Source organism: Python bivittatus, unplaced genomic scaffold (assembly GCF_059951505.1).
Source record: "Python bivittatus isolate LINGU-HERP-01145 unplaced genomic scaffold, Pbiv_v1 ctg000530_np1212, whole genome shotgun sequence".
In the NCBI taxonomy this organism is placed as follows: domain Eukaryota; kingdom Metazoa; phylum Chordata; class Lepidosauria; order Squamata; family Pythonidae; genus Python; species Python bivittatus.
The window spans coordinates 4,772,620-4,792,241 of record NW_028277085.1 but is presented as its reverse complement, the minus strand read 5'-3'; the positions used below and the strand labels follow the sequence as shown (position 1 = coordinate 4,792,241).

General features: G+C 43.6%; 1 protein-coding gene across 1 annotated transcript; it reads right to left on the bottom strand.

Annotated features, from left to right (window-relative positions):
* Positions 1-280: 280 nt before the first annotated feature.
* Positions 281-8,005, bottom strand: CPLX3 (complexin 3). The gene is made up of 3 exons (XM_007435590.3): positions 7,845-8,005; positions 3,030-3,117; positions 281-505 (listed from the first exon to the last, which is right to left on the bottom strand). The coding sequence occupies exons 1-3, from the start codon at positions 8,003-8,005 to the stop codon at positions 281-283; spliced, it is 474 nt and encodes a 157-aa protein (XP_007435652.1).
* Between the last annotated feature and the right edge of the window lie 11,617 nt (positions 8,006-19,622).

Here is a 19,622-nt window from a genome sequence, read left to right as displayed (position 1 = left end):
AAGGGGTAAAAAATGATGGTTCTAACCTGAGACAGTTCAACACACCTCATGTTCACTGAACAGGGATGGAATAAGTAAGACGTGTTACAAGGGAGGGAAGTTTGGCTGCAAAGAAAATACTCAGCTCACACACACACACACACACACACACAAGCAAGGAAGACAAATTCATTGGGAGTCTGTTGGACCACTCTCATACGCTAGTGTCAACCTTGCACCCCACAGACCCCACCCCCCTCACACATGTCCCGAGTTGAGCCAGTCAAGAGACAGCATTGGGTCACATGACGGTGCATTTCTCAGCGGACTGCTTCAGATCATCTATGGTGGCTTGGGCTTTATCCTTCAAGGAATCTAGGTCTATGTTCTGGATGTTGGTCAGCTGTCCGATAACAGAGTCCTTCTCCTCTTCCTCCTCGTTGTCTTGCTCTATCATTTTGGCCAGCTCCTTAGGGAGCTCCACTTCACCCCCAGCTAGTTGGATCTGGTTGTCATCCATTTCATTCTAAAGAGAATAGGGTTAATTGACCATGCCAACTCAGGAGAAGCAAATCCCATTGATTTCAGTGGGTGGTAAGTCTCAGCAGAGGGCTATGGCTTTCTGAATCGGTCTGGGTTCGGAAGCTAAGCAGGGTTGGGCTTGGTTAGTATTTGGATGAGAGACCACCAGAGAATTCTTGGCCAATAGTCTAGGTGGAGTTTGGGAGGAAATTTCCCCCTCCTCCCAAAATCCCCAACAATGACAATGACAAACCACTTCTCTACTGTAGCCAAGAAAATTGCATGTATGAGTCCATACTAACCTCAGCTTTACCTCTACTTACAAATAAGTGAGAATGGGAAAGCAGCCTTGAAGGAGGTACATATGAGGTTCAGGATGAGATGCTGGAGTCTGGATTATCTAGTGAGATTCCTATTAGCTACATTCCCACAACAGTGTTCACCAGGTCAGCTAAAGGTCTAATGGCAGCATTCATACAACATGCTAAGTTGGTCAGGCTTCATCTTCTTTGTGGCTTAGTACCCTGTGCAAATCCAGGATATGGGTCAGTTCCATGATCAGATTAAGCCTGCTGCCACCACAGAAGAAGGACCAGATCGGCATGGAATAAATAATCATCTCCCTGATCTAAGATATGCTTACAAATGTCAAATGTAGGGTTGCACACAAATGACTAAATGCCAGGTATAAAAATAGCCCATTTTGTCAAATCTCAGCCTCAGGGTACCATCCAATAAATACTGTTAACTGTGTCCCAATGAAAGCAATGGAGTGGAACCAGCTGCATTTAACATAAGCTCCACTGATTTCAATAGGGCCAGTTAGGAACACAATGATGAACGTATCTGGCCTATCCTATTTATGTCTGGTCTTTAAAAAGCACCGTGGCAGCAGACAGGCAGAATGCTGGATTTCAAGTTCAACTGGAAAGGATTCAACTGGATTCAACTGGAGGCAACCAAATACGTGGTAGTATATTGCAGGTCTCTGGAGGGCCCAACTATGATCACCATCATTTTTCCTCGCAAAGCCATTGGGTAGCACCTGGTTATCTTGTATTATCTGATGAATAACTCACCAGATCAGTTCAGCCAAAAGGATTCCCTAGAGCAGTGTTTCTCACACTTGGCCACTTTAAGACATGTGGACTTCAACTCCCAGAATCCCCCAGCCAGCATGACCCAGAATCCCCAGACCCAGGCATGCTGGCTGGGGAATTCTGGGAGTTGAAGTCCATACGTCTTAAAGTGGCCAAGTTTGAGAAACCTGCCCTATATGTTATTTCCCAGAATTCCCAGCCAGGTCCCAACACATTTGTGGCCACCATCTTGACTTTTTTTAACCCTCCCTTTGCAGACTCCTCTGCGGTTGCCTTTATTCTTTATTACTCTATTCGTCTTGCAAGTGGCAACTGCTCTGAGGAATGGGGTTGACATTGTAAGGCTGAAGATCTGTTCCTAACTCTCGTCCTCTTTCTGTCGTCAACTGACAGTAGAAGACGCCCACATCAGGTTACTTTTGGAAACGGGGAAGTTATGTTTATTTCTGTTTATTTATTTCTAATATTTGCAGAGTTCCCAAGGATGGCCTTCTCCCGGTGCTCTACAGTATAAATTAAAACCATGTAATCTCCAAATAAAAATCAAGCAGGAAAAAAAAAAAATTGAAGGACACCCGCAGAATTAAATCAAAACAAACCAGACAAGGAATTGTAATAGCGGGAAACTTGTAAACAGGAGACACATGAATGCTTCAGTTTGAAGATTTGATTCAATGGCAATTTGGTTGAATTATCTCTTCAATTTAAATTGTCGAATAGAATCAGGTGCCTTTGAATCAGTCCCAATAGTCGATAAATTTTTGCACACAGGCCTGCATACAGACACACACAATATCACATACTCTTGCCCAACTGAATTGGTTAATTGTTCTGATTCGGCTAGCCAAATTGCAAATTGAACTGATTCTACCCTTTGAGTCAAATCACAAATTCAGATCAAATTGATTCAGCACTTCGAATCGAATCGTCCATTTCAAGCATATCTTGGCTGAGTCTCAGACACTTACTAAAAAGTATTAAGGCTGCAATCTTAGAGTCCTTGGAAAGATGTCCCAGCATGATATCTTCTGGGCTCACATAAATATACAAACTCACCCCGTTTCCCTCTTCAGCTCCCTAGATCCCCACTTCTCCAGGGGAAAGAAGTGCAGAGAGAGAGAGAAGCAGCTGGCTAGGGAAATGACAAGATTTCTCTAAACTTTTAAAAAGAAACGATGGGCATGTGGATTAACTGGAGGCCTTGGTAGGCTCTGGAGCCTGGCTTGCACCCATGGTTCCCCATAACCAACCACACCCTGGGTGTTATTGTTATCATCTTGGCATACCTGCTGGGAACCTAGTCTACTGTAGCATAAAACAGCATGATTTCTTCCTTCATTTGGATTGCTAAGCTTCAGTACAGTAGAGTCGTGTAGAAAAGCTCCCTAAAGGAACCAAAGCAGGATCCATTAAGGCCCCATGCCATACCTTGGGTAGTTTGTATTTGTCTCGGAAGTGGGTCCGCAGCGTAGCACGCTCCGCCTTCCGCTGGGCAAACTGGGCATCTCGCTCCATCCTGCAAATGGCATTGGGGGAAAGAAATGGATTTAAACAATGAATAGGGCCACACATCTCCCCAAAATGACCCTGGGCAACCTATAAGGGTGAAAACCACAACCATAGCTTGACAGAACCCAACCCCCAAGGCCATAAACTCAATTCAACTGATGGAATAACACAACCAGCAGAGCTCCCCTGAACACATGGCCTAAATGCTTGAAGGAACAGCCAGGTCTTCAATGCCTTATGAACGGCTAAGAGGGTCAGGGCTGTCCTACTGTCTAGAGGACAGGCACTGCCACAGAGAAGGCAGGATGCCAAGATACAACAAGATGGCATTGTTTGATGGAAGAGACCTGGAGCGTGCCCTCCCTGCTAGATCTGGTGGGGCAAGCAGAAACAAAGGGGGACAGGCAGTCCTGTAATAGCCTGGCCCTATTATTAGCGAATGTCCCCCACTTGGCAAGCTAACCTAAAACTGCCAGAGGATAACCACATGGGAACAGAAAGTCAGAAGATTTCCCAAAGCAGAACTCTCCTCCACCCATCAGCGTGTTATCCAGTCCAGCGTGAAGTTAATCAAAAGATATGGGAAAAGCCACATTAATTAAGCCACAAAACTTTGCCTAATTACTGTGAAATAATTGCTTTCTCTACTCATATTCAAACATCGTTAAAGTAAAGCTGCCATGTTGCGTGTTCCATACATATAAAAATGTGTGTGTGTGTGTGATCCAACCTGGCTTGTAAAACAGCTTCTTGTTATCATTTTACATAATCTTTACTCTACTGATATTGTGAGTATTATTTCATGTTATATATGCACAGGATTGAATCCCAGTTTCTGTGTTATTTATTCATTTATCAAATTTATTTAGCCGCCCATCTCACCAGAAGTGACTCTGGGCAATGTACGACAATCAGATAAAAGAATAATATAAAACAGTCATTATAAAAACAATCATTATAAAAAGATGATTAACAATTAAAATATTATTAAAAAGTTATATAATGCAGAGGGCCTAACCCCACATGAGGTTCATTCGTCACCCTGGACTCTTATACGTTACAATGACCACTTCCCTGACAAACCTTCATAGAAATTGTGAGCAAAATCCCAAGTTTGTAGAACCAAACAATGAAGAAATAAGAGACAAGACTCAGCCTTAGCCAGATTTAAAGAAGTTAAGTGAATCCTTAAGTGAAATTTTAATAAACTTTGTTAGTCAGAAGAGGCGCCACCAGATTCCTGATTTTTTTGCCACCATAGACTAATCTAGCTGTCTTGCTACAATGTCTAAATGAATCCTTATAACTTACATCCTGCTGATTTCCTTGAATCTGCTATGACTAAGATGGCTTTGATCCAAGATGTTAAGAAGCCAATGGCTTTGTTTACACAACGTTCTCAACCTAGTCAGGATAAAAATCTAGCAGTTGCAGTCATACACCCTAATGACCTTGATTAACCTTGATTAGATTTGTGTGTGTGTGTGTCTTTACACACCAAGTTGGTGTGATAAATTTACTGTGCAAATACTAGACAAATCCAGAAAATGACTTAATTTAGTACACAAGTTGAGCATGCTAGGTGAACACAACCATTCAAGATCTGGAGTTAGGATTCTGCCTCTAGTCCTCCAGTGGTGTATAAGACAGAAAAGCTTTAATTTTCTATATTGTCCCCCCACCCCAACATCAAAATAATCTTAATTGGTTCTGTTATGTCTCCTTTCAGTTGTATAACTCTCATTCCAAGTCCTATGGCTCAATTAATTCTCCATCCTGGAAACATTTAACAAAAGCCACTGATGACACAAGCTGTTAGACAGCAGGACTGACTAAAGAAATAATGGCTTCTTCTTTGTTGGAGGGTATTTAAGCAGAGGCTGGATAGCCATCTGTCAGGCTTCACCCAGCCAAGGCTAAAACGGAATGCTTCACAGGCAGAGATTCAAGGACGCCACTCTCACATAAATACGTTTATTGCAAAACTAAGAACAAATCCAGCAACTGCCAAGTGCAAAATGCAAGCTCTATTTATAATAGAAGCAGGGTTTAATTCTTGTGCTTCTTTCTCTTGTTCATGTAGGTCGATGTAACATGTCTTGGGGCAGAGAGCCATTGATAGATGTTACTGTAATGGACTAGTTTGGTTCCAGGCTGTTTGTTCCTAACCTTGTTGGATCTAGGTCTCACACCATCTTTCAAAGATAATGCAGTCTGGGCTAGATGGCTAGATGATCTCTAAGTCCCCTTTCAACTGTATAATTCTACAGTTCTGTGATTTAGTTTAGATGAGTCTGAGGGGCAGGACAGCACTGGTAGATTTCATGGGGAGGAGAATTAAGTACTGGCAAGCAAAACAGGAACTGCTCCACTTTATTCAATTAAATTGTTTTTATAGGTCAAAGAAGAAAGTGATAAGAAATGAGATTTTGGCCCTCTGTTAGTTCTTCAACTAAAAAGGTAAGATTAAGGGCCATTTCTAACCAATTTTGTAATGTTTATGTATCTGAGCTTATTTCTTATGCCAGCAACATTCTTACATTTATGTGAAAAAGATGTTATCAAAATTGCTTCTGTGCAAAACTCTTCAGTAACCAGTTCTCTCTCTGTGACCCAGTTTCCTAATAAAAATCACATGGAAATCTATCCAAAATTCTTCATCTACCTTCGGCCAACTTTTAGCCTAAGTGACTATTTTTTCAATATAGGCTGTAGCTTCTCCATGCGTTCTGCAAGGATAACAGGAGACAGCCATAGGCGTTTGTTCAAGTTAAAGATTGGGAGTGATGTAGTGTGAAAATGAATAGTTAAGGTATTATAAAACTCTGAGTGCTTACTGCAGAAAGTGAGTAATTCCAAAGAAGAACAATGTATTATGTGCGAAAGCAGCTTTAAATAATGTTTGTATTTCTCTTCTGCCTCCCCTTCAAAATTAGAAATAATGCAGAATATAAATAAATCTGTAGTGAGAGGTAATTTTTTCCTGAGAAAACAATCCATCTCTTGAAGGCAAAAGAGGATTAAAAGATTAGGGGTTCATGAAAATACATTACTGACATTCCCTGCTTTCTGCAACAAATGGAATATCCTGGGTTAATTTCCTTGTTTCCTCCTCTGCATATTGGAAACAACTAAAACAGGTGCAGAATCATGTTAGCTCAGTCACTGTTTAAATGGAATATCAGCTTCTACAATCTGTGTTCTACAGCCCTGTGTTCTACAGCCCTGATGCTTCCATCTGCATTTAAAGAGAGGAGGATTTGGGCTTGAACTTTGCATAAAAACTGCTTAGAGCAAGGGATTTATTTCTGCACAGATATTCCTGTGAGCTATTTTTAATTTAGCTTCAAAATTTGCTCTATTTTTGTGGTAGGCTCAGCCCTTTCCAACATCTTGTTAGAATCCATCTAACCATTCTGATCAGAAGCTTCCGAGTAACTTCCTCTCTCTGTATTTCAACTTATTTTACTTGCCTATGAAGGTGCGGATCTCAGAATCTGTTTCTGATTGGATGAGCAAGTTCAATATTTTATTCAACATAGAATATTACAGGGGAAAGATCTTCACTTCTGCGCATGTATGCATCTTCCCATTGATTCAGTCATTCTGAGCCAATAAGTCATGTTAGAGTTGGGCCAACTGACATATCCATATTCAGACTGGGCAAAACATTTGGTTCTTTCCCTGAGGTGTTCATTTAGACCATGAATGTCATGTGCCTCAACTGCCTGAGTCAAGTTCCTGATAGCTGGCTGAATCAGAATTGTTATACAGTGAACTATAGATCATATTAAGTAAAGTGAAATCATCATATCTTATTTATTTGATTATTGTGTTTAAAAGAGGAGTGAAGGGGGTTTTTTTCTCCTGCTCCTTCCTATTAATCTTCCAGAGATGCGTAGGCCTGTGATGGAGGCATTCAGAAGACTAATAGTGGCAAGATATGTCTAGTTCAAATAATGAAATGGACTCTCATCCAACAATGCTTATGCTACAATGCACCTGTCAACCTATAACCAAACTTTTCTAGACTGGTCCCCATCAGATGTATTGGAATTCACCTTTCATCCTCCATCACGGGAACGTAGCAGTAGCAAAACACAGTTCTGAGCAATTGATATTTTGCAAAATTATTATTACTCTCTATAATGGAAGGTATAGGTTGAACAATTGATATTTTGCGATCCTATGACAAGACTTCCCCAATTTGGTGTTCCTCATCATGCAAGGTATGTTTCTGAGCAATTGGTATTTATGATATTACTATTATTATTATTATCGAATATACTCTTAACTGCAAGAATGAAAATCTGTTCCCATATTATTTTTGAACTGCAAGAAGGAATGAGACTACATAGCAAGTGAGTATCTGGAGGCATCAGCAGTGAGGGCAAAAATAGTGGGGAAACTTGAGTCAGGTCACCAAGTTTTTTCAAGGATGTTCCCATTTCTGTCTCAGATATACAACATGGCAACCTTCCTCCGGATAGCCTCCTAACATGCTGGATTGCAAAACCACATCAGGATGGCCAGTCAGGTTTTCTGAGCTATGATGTCATCATTCTCAGCCAGCATATGATGACACTGTAGGTCAGAACACCTGGAGAGCACCAAATTGGGGAAGTCTAGCCTGGTGACATACTACAAGGATTGTATTTATCATAATACACACTGAAAGGGAAAGAAGGAGGAGGAGGGGAGAAGGAGGTCTCCCTTCCAATATCAGATACTTACTTTTCTTCTACCAGCTGCTTCTGATATTCTTCATATTCTTCCCTCGTCATTCCTTGGGCTTCTGCTGGGGATTTCTCCCCTTCTCCTTTGTCTTCTCCTCCTAATCCGCCAGTGAGATTCTTCAGTTGTCCACCTACCACAGACTTCACCATGAAAGCCATGGTTAGGCAAAACTAAGAGTGGCAGAAGATACAGGAGCAGAGTTAGTACCAGCGGAAGATGACAGGAAGAAGCTCAGGTGGGCCCCAGAGGAGGCTGGCTTCTTAAGCTCAGCTGCTGAACTCGGCTTAAAGCATCATAGTCTCTCGCTGTGGATGCGCCTCCTCGTTGTTCCCCATCGAGGCTAAACCGGGCTCCGGAGAGAATAGTCCAGGCTCGGCGAAACTTCAGCACCTGGAGTCCGTGGACAGCTCCGAAGATGCTCGCCCGAGTCCGACTCGCCGCCTTGCGGACTGGAGAGCTCAGTTCAGCACCGCGACGCGCGGACAGCGACCGCCGTCGATGGGCGTCTGTGAGCCGGCGTGGGGACGGGGCTCCTCCGGGAGAAAGACCCGCCCGCCCCGCAGCGGAGGGTTGTCCTTCGCCGCCCCAACCCTCTAAGTTGGTCTAACCTCGACTCCCCAAGCATGGCAGGTTTACTCCGCCCCCTGAGCCCGCCCTTCTGGCTTCCCAGCCCCACCTTCCTCCTTACTTTTATTTTTAAAAACATTAGAACATGGACGTGCCAGGATGCGGCGCGCGCCCCCCGTTGCCTCCTTCCAGCCTTTGGCAGGAAAGTAACCTCGACGTTGCCTCACCTTTTCGAAAGAGACAGATCTGGGGCTGAAACAGCTGTCCTAGGTAGCAGCCTGAGTTCATCCGACGTCTGGGTAGGTACCTACGGTTTTCACCAGCCTTGCCCAGTCTGGCACCCAATGTGCCGGATTGAAACTCCTATAATTCCCTTGGCTCAGAGTTCTGGGCATTGTCATCCAACACATCTGGAGGAGCTCGGGATGAAGAAGACGACTGATGTATGCCCACAAAAACAGATATAATGGAGAGAAAAGTGTGAAGCAATAAGGGAAAATGCCTGTGAAACCAAGCCATCGTTTGATAACACCACACAGTTGAACTTCGGCTGACTTTTCTTAAAAAAAAAAAAAAAGTAGGTGACAAATTTGATATATAAATAAAATAAATAGGTCAAAAAGATTAATTTCTGCCTCTTTAGCTGACATGCTTTTCACTTCTTTTGTTCTTTGTCTATTAAGGAATCTTTATCTAGAGTCACTAAGTTTCTAGAATAAAGAGTTTCCGGGCATCTTAAAGGCTGAGTGAGGTATTAGCTTCCATATTATAGCTGTGTTTCCACTACATGCTTACCCATAGTTAACTGTGAGTTTACTCCATTAATCCAATTTTCTGGATCTGCATGGGCACGTGGCCCATAAACTAACCTCACAAGTTGGATTTGCACAACATAGTTGGGCAAAGTGTAGTTGCTAGCTTGAGGTTCACAGCTGATACAAACACACCCACCCACCAAAACCAAGTCTCACTGGATCTAATTCTTTATTTACCCTCCTGCTTTTCAGCAAGGTTTCACTCCCAAAAGTGACTTGTAGAGCAATTAAAATCAAACACCATAGCATTAGCAAGTTTGTGATTGCAAAGCTATTTTGGATCTTGGTAATAATGGCCGGAACATTAACGTTTCTAATTTCTGGCATTCGGAAGGGAGGGAGGGAGAGAGAGAGAAGGAGAAAAGGAAGAGGAACAGGAACAAGCAGAAAGAGGAGAGGAAGGGGAGAAGGAGAAGGGGAAGGGGAAGGAGGGGAAGTTGATGCAAGGAGGTTGGCTAATAATAAACATGAATATTCACAGAAACAGGACATTCCATGGAAACACAGAAGATAGCCTCCTAGCCCCTGATTTGGTAGAGAATGATGTTATCTGACATTTCATTTCTACCACGTGTGTGTGTTGTGTTATATGCATACGTACACCAATGCTTAAGAATGATTTCCACATCTTCACCATAATAATGATGTTCCCTGTCATAAGCAGAAAGTGCTCCTCTTTGGGTCTCTGAGATGTCACCATCATTTGCTTATGAGACATCCACTGGAGAACATGCTAGAAATGAAGAGGAGGAGGAGGAGGAGGAGGAGAAGGAGAAGGAGAAGGAGAAGGAGAAGGAGAAGGAGAAGGAGAAGGAGAAGGAGAAGGAGAAGGAGAAGGAGAAGGAGAAGGAGAAAAAATGGAGAAATCCCATGTATCTGGCATAGTATAAAGTCAACTTTTGTCTTTACCAAAGCAGAAGCAAAGCAAAATCTACCAAGAGAAAAAAGCAAATCTGAGAGTGCATTTTCTAAAACAGAGTAATCTCACTAGACCCCAGCTCTTTATTTTCTCAATGGGGGGCAGGTCAGCTTTCAGATGAAATCAACCATCTTTGACAAAACTTGTCCTCTCATGTGAAATTGCATCTATGCCATGACTTTAATCCTCATGAATTCACACAGTTGATGGGTTTTTAAAAGTTGGAGAGGAATCCCTGAGAAATCACAGTGGGAATGGAGGCAGGGTGGGGGATGCAAAATAGACGAAAAGAGCATAGGAAAAGCTTAGTTGCAAAGAAGCTGAGCTTCTGGTTTAAATGGATAGTGCCCATTAGGAGCAGCTAAGCTCCTGATGTAAGGATATAATGTACTAGAATAGACATCACTATGGCAAATGAACAAATGCATTAAAAAAACCCCTATTTTTGTATGTGAATGATGTAAGTGGAGACTCTTAATGGAGACTGTTCCTACTGGCCACCTAACTGATACCACCCAAGTTCCTTATGTTCTGATGGGAAATGAATTCTGATGGGAGTCATTGGTTAGGTTCACACAATACATTAGATTAGGTTAAAACAGAGTCAGGTAATTTGTGGTTCAGCACGTTGTAGGAACCGAGCCATGGTCTTATTTATTTGTTTGTTTGTTTGTTTAATTCAATTTCTATAGCCACCTATCTCAGACAAGTGACTCTTGGTTCTTCAACCACGCCAACCCATCCTGCCATAAGACCATTTATTTGAGTGGGCATAGCATGTTGTGTGAATACAGTACATCCATTGTTGTTACCCTGGATTTATTTATTTATTTACTCATTTATTTATCGAATTTGTCGCCACCCATCTTGTTAAAAAAAAACAACTCTGTTTTTAGCTTGTTGTGTGAATGTAACCACTAAGGGCTTTTAATTATCTACGATCTGAGGATTTTAAAGGAATTGCCTTTTTAACGTAGATAAAGATAACCCAACCTGTATCCCCAGTTAGACGAATAAAGTCTCGAGTGTGCCTGAAATCATTGACCCAATGATCTATTCACCTGTAAAATGGAGGTGATGGTTATGTATTTTGTTTAGAAGGAACTAAATAGATAACAATTATCTATTTCAGAAGACTGCTAAGAATGGCTGGGGCAAGCCACAATGGCAAACTTCAAGCCTCAGTGAAAAATAATAAAAGTGAAAGGCATCACACCCCAAATTGTGGACATCATCTTTAATAGCCTTCATTCTTCTCGCTCCCTTCCAGTCCATTATTTTAATGACAGCAGTGGAAAGGAATCCATTTCTATGGGTTTGGGTCTTTCAGGGCTATGAGAGCCCCAAGAGCTGAAGCACAAGCTGGCATACAAAACCATTTGCACCCGTAGCCACTGGAAACTACTTTTCAGGTCAACAGCAAGACTCGGTTTGCTTAAGAAATGGTTTGTGTCTGAAAGGTGATTCCTTTCAAGCAGGATGTCTCTCAGCTGCTTCATCTGAATCTGCCTGATTTTTACCTCCAATTCCAATTCAAACCTTTATTGGCATTACAAACATTAAAATTCAAGGAATTAGCATATCATAAGGATAACAACAAGAAAACAATACTCAAAGGAGAGCTTGACTACATTTCCTTTTAAGGTTTTTACCTAAGTAAGGACTTCTTATGAATGTTAGCACAATTCAGCGCTACTCCTTCACTTCACCTACACTCCATCACGTGCACGCCCAGCTCTCCACATTTAGTCTCCATGGGAAGGCCAGAACTGGGGACTTTTTTGTGGCAGGGGTGTCTGCAGGGAGGAAGTCAAAAAAGTCAAGATGGCAGCCCCAACCATGCGATTGCAATGCACATACCATGAGAAAGGATGGGGCTTCGCATACATGGGTTGTGGCTGACATGTGGCTTTTTTGACTCCTCTGAGAACACCCCTGGCCTTTGGTAATATTTCCCAGGGTCATTGTTTACTTGTTGTCGTCTTATTACAATTTTGCTTCTTCCCTGAAATAGGAAGATGGGCTTCATACTTTGCATTAAGCCAGGATATGTCCCACCTTGGCTGCTTGACTGAACCAAACTTGGCTTAGTCCAGAGCGTGAATTTCCCCAATTTGTGTGCTCTTGCCATGATTGGCTCAGTCCTTTTTTGGACTATTTGGAGGGATATTTGTGCCCATTAGATGTTTATGTTCTGAAAGGTTTTGTCCTCCCACAAAACTAGAACGTCTTCTGAGCTGTTGACTTCTCCCTCTTCTCCAGATCAAATGCCTGCTTGGGAATATGATTATTGGTTCTCACCTCTGAACGTGGCTTAGAAGGAAATACAGTATGATAAAATAATGGTGCTGGTAGGTTTTTTCCCCCAATATCCCTGAATTCCTCCCTACACACACAAAAATTTCATCATCGTCATCACTGAGCCTCTTTTAGCACCCCAAAAGTTCTTCTAGGTCTCTAAGCTTAACGCATAGTTCCTCAAGAACGTGCCAGATTTTAGCTACGTAAAAGGAGGGAGAGGACATCTTTGCCCAATGCTGTGCTTTGGCGTAGAGAAGACTTGAGTTCAAATCCTGAACCCAGGAAACTCCGTTGGCTACCTTGATCAACCGTTCTTGGAAGATCTCTTGTGTTATTTTGAAATCAGTCATTCTTTCGGCATTTTCACTGCCATTTGCATATGCAAATGAACTGCGATGCATTCTCCTCCTTTCTCATCTCTTGGGTGCTGCCTAAGTGACCCTTTCAGCTTGGTCTTTAGGCCACCCCTGCCTTGACTTAGGCAAAATTGGTTGGGATTCAAGACTAGAAACATTCTTCTCCTTGGAGTGAGTACCCAGGCAGATGTATCTCAACACCCTTCCCTGGTTTGGCAATCTCCTCTCTGTTTTACTTAGCCCAGAGCATCAAGGCTTTCCCCACATCCCCCATTCCTGTGTACAAAAGGTTGTTTGTCAATCAGCTGCCCTGGCCCCTGGCTATTCCCCACGCCAGGCATTTTAGCCCCTCCTCCAAGAAGGAATCTGTTAATCGGGGCAGCTAATTACGCTTCGAGAGGTGCTCCTCTGCTCTCTGTGACCACTTGCCATGCGCCAGGCTTGCCTCTCTGTGAACACTCAGCCTTCAGGGATCTTTTCAAGTGCACTAGACAAGCTGTCATGGCGGGGGGCAGAGGGAGGAAAACATAAATCCCTCTAAGCAGGCTTGGATGAAGTCACCGCTGCCTCTTGTCATAAGCTTAGAAATGTGCATACTTCATCCCCCAACACATGGAGCAGAGAGGAAATGCAGGTCTCTACAGTGACACAAACAGGCATGGACAGACCCACAGCCCTGCAGAGCAAGTCATGTTAATAAGCACATGGAGGGGACATGTGCCTTTCCGTTGCCCATGGCTGGGAACAATTCTGAAACAGAGGCCCATGTGTGCAAACAAACTCATCAGTGCTTCTAGGTACGTTCCCAAGGCCTCCTCCTCCTCCTCCTTCAGAGGGTTATTCGGTACTTGTTCTCCTAGAAATTTAGGAAAGGAAGGTGGACACGATAACCTGGAGAAGATAGATGCCTTAGCCCATCACCGTGCCACCCAAAAACCGCAGAAGGAGGCGGGAAGATGCAGGCATCCAGGATCAGGGCACAAAGTTCTCAACTGTCAGGCAGATTGGCCTCACTCAACGTGAAGAACTAGGAAGCCCAACTGCCAAAGGAGAAAAGACAGTGGTTGATCATTTCCCCTGGCTTCCAGCAGGATGGTCCTGGTTGAACCCGGGTGCAGTGATGCCTGGCCAAGAGCTCCTCTGTGCTTTGGGGTGTTATAAGAAGGCATCGCTGTCTAAAACAAAGAGGATATGTGGCCTTCCTCTGGCTGAGCTCCTGCACACCCATCTTGCCTGGTGCTTGTCACATCCCTGGGCTTACCCATCATCTTTGCAGAAGGCAAGACCTATCTTGCTCTGCCTTCAGATGTCACAAGACAGGTTTGAACTTGGGCATCCAGGATCTAAATTGGGATGGGAAGGAATGTGGTGATGCAGACACTGGAGACTCGCAACGGGCACAGCCCCCCTCTTAGGGAACCATCATCCCACCCAGGAAATCCAGTCTTTCCTGGCTGCAACTGTGCTCCTCACCCAAGAGAAGAGAAATCATTTCTCCTTCCCAGCCATTTCTTCCAATGTTTTCCTCCTGCTTCTGCTTTGCTGAGATGATCCCAAAGGCAACAGGGCCTTCTCCTCTGCTGGGGCCAGAGTGGCAGCCTTTCAATGCCCGGAAGAAAACTTCTCCACTGCTTCTGCATCTCCAGTTCTCATCGCTTCTTAAGCCAGGCCATGGAGGGATCTATGGTTCCTGTTGTTGCTGTGATCTCAAATAAGCAGGCAGCCCCAAGACTACACCAACAATGTTGCAGCAGACCAATCACGCCGTGCAACTGGGCTGGATTTCTCAGCTGAGGTCAATGTGCTGGCCGAGCTGTGCCTGTTCTGGGGCCTCCCTTCTGCCTCGCCCTTCGCTGAGGATTAAATTCCCATTTCCTCCTTGATAAACAATCCCCATGACTTTGTCAGGAGCGGAAGAATTAATATAGCTTTTGCCACCCAGTCTCAAAGAACACAGTGCTAGTTATTTTTATAGAGTTTTGCTATCTTAGCCCAAGGCTTGGGCACAACCTGTCTGTATCTTATTTTAGATTATTCCTGTTGACAACAGTGTTTCCTTCTTGTATTTTAATCCTTACCTTCTTCCAAAGACCTTAAGGCAAAGTTCTTTTCCTCCACTGTCATGTCCCCTGCCCCACAGCCCATCTTGCAAGAGGGCAATGCCTGTCAGAGCCTCTTTTTCATCCCAAAACTGAAGTTCAAGACCAAAATCCATCAGTCACTTTGGTGTAGCGCTGGACAAGAAACCGGGAGACTGGGAGTTTTAGTTCTCACTTAGGTACCAAAGCTGGATGGGTGACTCTCTCGTTCAGCCCGATCCACCGCACGAGTTTGTTGTTGTGGGGAACGTAGGAGGAGATACTCTCCTTTGAGTTGTACAGATCAAGTAGATTTGCTTTATTTTGTTTGGCTTTTCTGAAGCCTGGGTACACGTTTGATTTGTTCACTGGTTAATTTTTTCCCCCTGTGACTTCATTGCTCCCTCTCTCCGAGGTCATAGTCTTCAGAGTAGCGCGACATGAGAATGCAGCTACTTGGAGAGAGGAAAATGGGAGGGGGGCTGCACACCCATGCCTTCACCTCAAATCTGCAAGGTAGTTTAGCCAAGAGATAGCCCCCAGCGGTGGGAAAGTGAGTGCCGTCCTTCTCTGGGCATTTGAAAGCAGGTCAAAAGTTTGAGCTTGATAATTTAACTCAGACAAGGGGCACCCTGCAACCTGGCAGATGCAATGGGGAGCTGAAACAGCAGATTGGAGACATTTCTGTAACTGAACAATTCAGTTCTGTGAGTGGAAATAATCAGATCAGGCCCCCTCCCCCATTCTGTGTGCGAGTGGGTTTGTGTGTGTCTGTGTGTCTGTGTGTGTGTAGTAATGATGGTTGTGAGGGTTTTGAACTGAGACAGAGAGCACATATATAGTCCATGGACAGGAGAAAGGGAAAGGAGAAAACTGAAAGAGATTTAAAAAAAAATAATGGGAGGAAGCATTCATGGAAAGGGAACGGATGCTGTAGAACAGGGTTCCTCAACCTTGGCAACTTTAAGATGGGTGGACTTCAAGGCTGGCTGGGGAATTCTGGGAGTTGAAGTCCACCCATCTTAAAGTTGCCAAGGTTGAGGAACCCTGCTGTAGAAGACATGGATCTGAGAGGTATAAATACAGCTCTGCATTTTGGCTGAAGAGGCATCCAGGATGTTGAATGCGGCTCATGGAAAAATCAGCACACCTCCAGTTTGGGTTTTCCACTTTCCTTCTGCCAGAAGAACGCTGCATGTACAAACCGAGTCATAGAGGGGAAAGGGGGCCTGCAGAAAGTAAGGCCTGTTTTCAGTAATGATTACAGTAGTTTATTTATAAAAGATCCACGTGGAGCAGGTGTTATGGGGGTGCAGCAGCAAATGCAGAGAGAGGCAATGCTCATTCCAAAGAAGTCTCATTAGAGTTCTTCAGAAACAATTTTTAGGGGCGGGTCACGGGCCGCTTTGCAAAACATGCTGTTGACTGTGTGCCCAGCTTGGATTCTTCAAGACCATTCTACAATATGCCTCAACTGACTTGCTCCATTAACCATCCATGCTTGTTCCGTGAACCATCCATCTATCTTTGGAATCCATTGAAACTTCCAAAGTTCTTCAAGGGCAGCCCCGGGCAGGATACATTTCAGGTAATGCAAGTGCCTGGTCTTGACATACACAAGTTTCCAAATAGACTGTGGTTGGCTTGGGTGGATGCTTGGCACACTGAACTAGTGTTGACTATACTTTGATCTGCTTTGACCCTTCTCCCCCCCCCCAAGAAAGAATGAAAGAGCAGAGGTTGACCAACCAGAAGAAGGGTCATTCTGGTCTGTTTTTATGCATTAGACTCCTAGCTGCCTTTCCTTTAATTTCTGCAGCTCCTGAAGCCGAAGGTCAGTTGAACGTTCAAGGTGTCACATGCTTATGAATTCATGAAACATTTTTAGCAATCCTTGAACTGTTGGCTCCAGCAGCGTGAAAGAGGAAAAAGGAGAGATGCCTACCTTCCACACCGGGTTGTAGTGCTACTATTGATTTTCTCTGTCCTGAAGCCAAAAGAGTTGAAGTCCTTGAAGGTCTTCAAAATCCTGGCTTCAAACCCATCTTGAACTTAAGCCCTGTCCCCACTGTGGGTAGAAACGTTGGAGGTTCTCCGGAGGGGACAGCCCAGCCCTGAGGTGAAGCCTCCATTCTGGGTGGGGCTCCAAGCCAAGTGATGTCCCCTGACTCCTGCAAGCACCAATTTGATAAACCACACATGGGTGAGTGAGACTCCTTGGTTTCATTCAGGTGCCCAAACTTTCCATATAGCACTAAAAAGGACTGGAACTTCATTTTGGTTGCTTTTTATTTTTACCTACTATAGTGCTTTTAAAAAAACAAACAATTACCTGACTGCTGAGTTTGACACTCCACCCCACCCCATTCCACTTAACCACAGAATAATCAAGGCAATGCTTATTTTTCTCCTTATTTCCACAGGCTCATCTTCATCTTGTTTCCAGCCCATGAATGAGATGGCCTTAGGTTGCCCTTAGCTATATGAGTATTATGTGTTTCCCTCCTTCTTCTGATACCATCCAAAGGCATTTTCAAGGTGTGTAAAATCTGTAGGGTTTTATTTTTTGGGGGTTAAGTGAGCCGATTGGGAAGAAGGGTGAAAAAGCGGGGCTGGAATCCACAATGGGACTGTCAAAATCATGTTGGTAGAGTTTTCTGTTGACTCAAGGAATGGAGGAGAACATTCAACTCAGCAGTGGGAAAAGACTTACGGAGCAGCCTTAGATATATATCCATAACCCTCAGTTCTTTACTGGGGAAATCCACTGCAGGTTTCTATATCTGTCAAAAGGTCTCAGCCTTGGCACAAACAGAATAATGGAGAGGACCGCTCTAGCACTCATCTTTCTCCCATCAAAAATCTGTTCCAAAAGGTGTTTCTCAAAGATAGGTCCAACCTTCCCCCACCCCCAAAACAGGTTTGGAGCTTTCCATTTTTCAAAAATATGAAGGGCAGTTCCTTTGGGCAAAAAGAGGACTTGCGTTATATAAGGGAAATTGCATCCATTTGCTGGTAAGCTGGGATGAAATGAAGCAGTTCTGTATGAATCTGTACTTTCTCCTGTATTTGGAAGCCTCTGAGAGGCAGTTCCACCTCTCCTTTGCAAATTAAACTTGGTGGGTTTCAATGTCATAATTCTCCCTGGTTTGATCCAATTCTTGCCCTGGGTTGCCTTCTTCTTGTAGAGATAAGTGGGAAAACTGAGCATCCCTGATGCTCTTGCATTGAACAGAGATGTGATCAGTCAAGGCCATCTGGAGTCTCCTGGAATGTGTCTAATCAGGGGGCAGAAACCATCACATCTGACTCAGAGGCTGTTGACAGTCACTTCCAAAAATTTCAGTGATGGCTGGGAGGCAAGATTGGGGTTGGAGAACCCCTTTAGGAGCTGCAGAACGAGATGTGGCTTATCCGTTGACCAAGAACTGAAAAATAATAAGGAAGAACCAGGACGGTGGTTTCATCTTCACGATGGGAGAAGGAAGCCTTGATTCAATTGCTCATCCTCAATAGTCCCAAATTTTGTTCTGTCATTTGCTAATAAACCCAGGTTGAATATGCTCCACCTGTATTTGCAACCCAGTTTCGCCCAAAGGCCAAATGAAACAGGTAGGCATTGTGCCCAATCCAGCAGGGTTTTTGTGACAATCCCAAGTTTAGCATTAAATTGGAAAAAGCAATTTCCCCTTACTTGACTTCATCCCTCTTGTTATAAATTTATGTTGCATCAGAGTGGTTAATAGAAAGGAAAACATACATTCATGTGACAGTACTAAAGTATATAACTTCAAAATTGATAGCAAAAGAGGGAGATAGACAGAGGGGCAGATAGGAGAGAGAAAGACCAATGGCCAGAAAACTTCAAGAAATTTGATTGGGTTGCTTGAAAACCTTTCTTGACCCTGGATCGAAAACACATATTCAAATGTTGTCGGAGCACATCTACCAATATACCATTGCTCCAAATCAGAATAGATTTCTTTTTCAAAGTGGCCTCTTCTGCTGTCTTCCATTGCACAAAATGTCCATATTTCTTGATGTCTTGATAGGTTCCAAATACTGGGGATACAGCCCTGGAAGCATACCAAGGGCACACCTAGGGCGACTGATTTAAATACAAGTCCTTGAGCATGGATGTGAATTTCTCCCAGTTTCTGAAATATTTTCCAGACTTACTTCCAGTAAATGGGATGATTAGCACAGATTAGAACAGATGCCAAAAGCATGAGAGATATGCAGGAAAAAAAACATTAGACAGCATTGAAGAAGCCTGGGGGTGGGAACCAACATTGCTGCTTGTCTTATTTTTAATCCCCCCCCAGCAAAATGTCAGTCCGATATTTTGCATCTTAAACATTTAAATCCTTGCTTGCGTGCTATTGACTGCAACTTTGAAAAATCTTCCTAATCCACTAGAGAAAGGCTGCTAAATCTTCTTCTGAGCAAGAATCACAGGGGAAGCGTTCAGATGGAATTCCTGCAGGCCCTGGACACAGGGTTGGTTCTGTGTTTTAAGAAGGGGGTGGGGGGTGGTCAACATTAAAAAAATATATGGGAAGGGTGTCACCTTAATGGTGTCAGCTCCTGGTGACAACATGGACATATTCCCACTCTCTTTATTGAAAACCTCCTCGGCTGCTCAAAAATCTGTGAATCTCTTGCTTGCTTTTTTTTATTACACTCACTATGTCACTAAGCTGTAGGTCTTGTCCAACTTCCCCTTGACCGTGGCACAA